The following is a 5,619-nucleotide window of genomic DNA, read 5'->3' on the forward strand; positions in this document are numbered from 1 at the left end:
ATATCCAAACAACAATATTATACACTGAGATCAAGTGATGGCTCACTGCCAAAAATTTACGGTTTACCGAAAATTCACAAGCAGAATTTTCCTCTTCGCATCATTGTTTCGTCTATTAACAGCCCGTTGTATAACATAGCTAAATTTGTTCAAAAAGTTCTTTTAAGCAGTCTTCCAACTGCCAGAAGTGCTGTTAAAAATAGTTACCAGCTCTATAACATTTTATCGAATACCGTAATAGATGACAATCATATTTTAGTGTCGTTGGATGTGGTGTCGTTGTTTACTAATGTCCCAACTGAATTAGCTATCGGTGCCATTTCAAACAGATGGTCTTATATAGAAAAATTCACTAGTGTACCGAAAAAAGAATTTTTAAGAATAGTCAAATTTATCCTTGACTCCACCTATTTTAACTTTGACGGAAAGGTGTACAGGCAAACGTTTGGAACTCCCATGGGTTCCCCTCTATCACCGATAATAGCAGATTTAGTCTTACAGGATATTGAAAACAAAGCCTTATTTAAAATCGGCAAAAAAATTAAATTTTATTATCGCTATGTTGATGATATTTTGATGGCGGTGGACAGAGATGCATTACAGAATGTGGTTGAAATTTTCAATTCTTTCCACAATAGATTAAAATTCACAGTTGAACCGGAACACGACAGAAGCATTAATTTTTTGGACCTCAAAATTTATATCAATAACAACAAGTTAATTTTAGATTGGTTTCATAAGGATACTTATTCAGGTAGATATCTCTCCTTTTTTTCTAATCATCCAACTTGCCACAAAATTGGTACAATATATGGCTTAATTGATAAATCAATTCTGTTGTCTCATCCAACTTTCCATCGGAAGAACATCAATCTTAGCATTAACATCCTATTAAGTAATGGCTACCCTCTTCCGTTTATTTTCAAATACGTGTCCACTAGAATAAAAACACTCCTTTTCACTAAATCTGATAACCATAACACATCTAACGGTTCAATTGATGCCGATTCAGGGGATAAAAAATACATAGCGGTTCCTTATATAAAAGGCTTATCTGAAAGCGTTTGTAAAGTTTTTAACAACACTGAATTTTCTACGGGTTTCAAATGTTTCAACCGCTTGAACCGTTTCATCAAGGTACACAAGGACACCACTCCAAAATTAAAAGAAAATAATGTGGTTTATAGAATTGAGTGTAATAATTGCGACGCTTCTTACGTGGGACAGACAAAGAGACATCTTGAAACTAGATTGAGGGAGCACAGGAATAATGCTGGACAGCCTTTCAAACCATCTGTTATCACTGACCATATCATTAATGAAAATCACTCTATAGGATGGGATGAAATTAAAATACTAGACCATGAACCCCATTACTTTAAAAGATTGATTTCGGAAATGATTTTCATCAAAAAACAAAAAAATGGATTAAATAAAATTGAGGATTTATCAGCGTTAAATAATATGTATTTTCCACTATTAGATTCGTTATGATGGTTTGTTTGTCTCGCATTGTGCTTGTCGATCCTGATCTATTTATATTGCGGTGAGAATAATACACTTTCACATTGTCTTACTGTCTACCGTTGCCACAACAATGTTTTTAATTTTTAATACAAAGACTCGAGTCTGTGTGGAGGTTTCAAATTTTAGGAGATTTGGTGAGAATTTTTACAAACGATCTATTTTAATTGTAACGGTTTCCTTAAGTTTCACGCTATTTTTTCTTTATTTAATCTTTTATTTCATGTATCTAATTTTGCGTATGTAATTTTTTTATTAGAAACCAAGCTGTCACACAACACACGTTGACTTTATATTCGAAATGCGACCATATTTTTGAATCTTAACACTTCGTGACTGAAGAGATGCAAGTAAGCATCGAAACTTTTCTCACTTTTTTGTCGCTCTCTTAATAAATGCGACTTATTGACATTCTTTTTTAATCTTTTGTTTTTTTTAACTGACCTACCATCCACAGTTTAGCTCGTATCAGGCTGTTTATTGTATTTATGTTTCTTAATTCGTATTAACGAGCTTTATTATTAAAGTATTTTAATTTTTATATTTTATTTTATATTTAAAATTTTATTTTATCATAATCTTAATTTTAAGTACACACACACACACACACATTTTTAATAAATTTTATATTTTAATTTTTAAAAAATCTACTTATTTGCATGCTTCTCCTCGCGTTCCCATCCCTGCGTCTCTCTCGCGCGATAATTTTAAGTCTCGCGATATCGTTCTCTCTCTCGTGCGTTAATCATAAGTCTCGCGCTAGTTGTAAGTCTATCTCTCACGCTGACACAAAAATGTATAGATTATTAATAAATAAATTTTATGTTTCAATTTTTTTAAAATGTGATTATTTACCCGCCTCTCCTTGCGTCCCCATCTCTACATCTCTCTTACGCTAGTTGTAAGTATTGCGTTAATCTCGATATTATTGTTCTCTCTTGTACACGTCGTCTTCGCGCTATCGTTCTCTCTTTCGCGCGCGCGCTAATTGTAAGTCTCGCGATATTATCGTTGTCTTTCTCGCATGCGTTGGCTTAGAATATTATCGTTCTCTCTCTTTCATATACTCGTTGCTCACTTACCTTTACGTCGTCCTTCTCCCACCTATGCGTCGTCCTTGTCCCACGATGATGACATCCTTGTCGCACTCGTAGCACTATCCTTTTTCCACACGTAGCGCTGTCCTTCTCACACCACCGTCTTCTTTCCGCTGATCCTCCTTCACTGCGTGGACCCCCTCGTCTATCGGTCGCGCCGCTGATCCCCCTTCACTGCGCGGATCCCCTCGTCCATCGCTCACGCCGCTGATCCCCCTTCACTGCGCGGACCCCCCGTCCATGGATCGCGCCGCTGATCCTCCTTCACTGCGCGGACCCCCTCGTCCATCACTCGCGCCGCGGATTCCCCTTCACTGCGCGGACCCCTTCGTCCATCGCTCGCGCCGCAGATCCCCCTTCTCCGCGGGTGACGTCACTCCCCCGCACCGCGATTCTCCTCGCGCCTCACCCCTCCTGAGAGGACCTGAGTTAGAACCGGCCTAGTCTTACTACTCATGTGTTCGGTTTAAAACAAGTTCTTTATTAAATAATTGGGTTGCTAAACTAAACAGACAGGCATGTTTCGGGCAATGAGCCCGCGCAGGATTTACAAGTATACACCTTAAACCTAAGAATTATGTACAGGGGAATCGCGCCTTAGCCTAATATTATTTACAGTACGGTTCCCGACGCGAAACGGATTTACGAACACGTCTTAGCCCAGTGCTATTTACAGAGCGATTATTGGTTACCCGCCGCGTAACGCGCAAGACCCCTTCGCGGACGCGGACGCGGAAGACCTAAAGGGTGATCGCGTGCAACAAGGCACGGACACGGACCTAGCAGGGTCTGCCAACCGAGATTGGCCGAAGACGGGAGCACCCGTCCTCAGGGTGGTGTACACGAGTGCGCCCGTGGTACACCGGGATACTGGACGTCGGTAGCAACCGACCGGACCTGGCAGCAACCGGGCTCTAGACCAGAGGAGTTAAATCAGGACACAAAGTATAACTAACCGCGAACTGGCGAGACGTGAAGCCGGGGAACGGGCGGTCGCTTGACGGCCGCAGGAGGGGAACTCGGCTAGAGATCTAGGATCGCGGAGACCAACTTTATTTATTTCGGGAGCCATACAAATGATTGTTACTCCAAAAGCCGTGAAAACGGCTGGTATCCCAAGAGCCGGCGGACGGTCGACGTCCAGAGACTGGGGGAACAGTTGTCCTCCAATGCCGTGGATACGGCACTCGTCCAGAAGCAATGGGAACGGCTGTCGTCTGGGAGCCGTGAAAACGGCTATCGTCCAGCGGGGATTGCCCGATTAGACACAGTACGATTAGACACAGCCAATCATATCGACTGATGCCTAAGGTAACCAGCACGATCAAGCACGATTAGCCAATCAAAGCCAGTTGTGTCCAATTGTACTCCAATCGGAGGTGTCTCTCGTCCAGCAGCCGCAAGAACGGCTGCTCGTCCAGGAGCCGTGAAAACGGCTGTTCGTCCAGGAGCCGTGAGAACGGCTATTCGGGTTGCGAGGTTGGGAGCTGGACAGTCCTGGCGTCGGTTGCAACCGACCGAGTACGGGAGTCCGGGTACGCCCGTACCCTGGATCGGATCGTCCGTGGGTCGACGGATTGCTCCTGATTGTCGAATGCACCCGACCGGGTACGGTAGAGACCGTGCTCTGGACCAGAGAGCGAGGATAGAAGCTCGGTAAGCTTCGAATGCCCAGAGAGCGCCCTGTGGTTTCGAGCGTCCCGAGAGTCGGGACAGGAATAGGTGTCGATCTGCCGGAGCGGCCGCCTTATATACTCGGCTGGTTACCCCCACGCGATATCCCCACACGGTCATGCGTGTAGCGGTGGGGTAGGCCGCAATTCTCAATCTGCGGCTTAATCGAGGTGCTCAATCGGCGGCGCTTGGCGCCAAATTGGCGCAGCGCGTGTTTGTTTAGTAACGGCCTCGCCGTTACAAATTTAACTCGCATAAGCTCCCCGAATTTGTTCCTTTTCAACGCGTGGCCCCACGTTGAGCTCCAAATTTTTGCGACGCTTTTCTTTTCAGTTTATAATTTTACAACACTCCTCAGGGTGTTAGGGAGGAGAATGCGAAGGGGAGCGAAAACGCCCTCAAAAACACAGGGCAAATATAATATACTCGCGCTCGGAGGAACAGAGATAAAGGGTTTTCGTGGCGAAACGAAGACCGTCTCGATATCTCGAAGTTGGACGCCAGATACGGTCTTTCACGCATCAATTTTCGCTAAACGCTAAAAGAACGCGAAAAACGCTGGCCTGTTTCGCCACGGGCCGACTAGCTCGCCTCCGCGAAACGCCGATAGGAGCGACCGCTCGTCTCTATCATTGAGTTTTACGAGGAGCGCCGATCTGACATCGTCGTCCTCGAAACCAAAGCGTGTCGGTATACGATGGATCTGCAACACCTCGACGTGCCGGTGGTCCACGTTCAGTATCGCGTCGAGCAACGCTCTTGCTCGCGTCTTCTGCATACGAAGGCCGTGACGGCATACATAAAATCGCACGCACTCCATTCCGCACGCCCTTCATAAATCGATATCCGCGAGCACCGCCGTGACATTCGCCATGAACATCTCATTGCATAATTTGCAATTAACAATTCCATATTTTTTCTTAAAAACAACTGTATGTTTTCTTTATACCAATTGATTCCTCTTATTATTTTGTACATAAAAGTATCAAGGTAAGATAATCGAAAAATGAATGGTTTACTAGATATTTTATGGTTTGTGTAAAATTAAGAAATTATTTCAAGCCTTATAACTCAAAAAGTACTTAATGAAAAGATACTTAATTATAGTGATTTGGAAAGCTCTCGAGATAAGCTATAAGAATATGCAATAAAATGTAAGGGTTCCATTTAAAAAAATTAGATTGACCTTGAAATGACCTTGAAGGACATAGTCAAGGTCAAAGTCAAGGTCATCATCTTACTCCCCACTTGAAACCATACAACTTTGCTATTGGACATTTTCTCCAAAATGCATTCTAACTGAAGATATTAGGAGGGTCCGATA

At 43.4% G+C, this 5,619-nt stretch overlaps 1 protein-coding gene across 1 annotated transcript; it reads left to right on the top strand.

Annotated features, from left to right (window-relative positions):
* Positions 1-122: 122 nt before the first annotated feature.
* On the top strand, positions 123-1,494 carry LOC112639170 (the record flags this gene model as incomplete). The annotated part of the gene is made up of 2 exons (XM_025412352.1): positions 123-754; positions 1,013-1,494. Coding segments are annotated over 2 exons (1,114 nt in total), but the record flags the coding sequence as incomplete, so codon positions are not given.
* Between the last annotated feature and the right edge of the window lie 4,125 nt (positions 1,495-5,619).

The sequence above is a fragment of the Camponotus floridanus genome, unplaced genomic scaffold (assembly GCF_003227725.1).
Source record: "Camponotus floridanus strain SB8 unplaced genomic scaffold, Cflo_v7.5 scaffold108, whole genome shotgun sequence".
Taxonomy (NCBI): Eukaryota; Metazoa; Arthropoda; class Insecta; order Hymenoptera; family Formicidae; genus Camponotus; species Camponotus floridanus.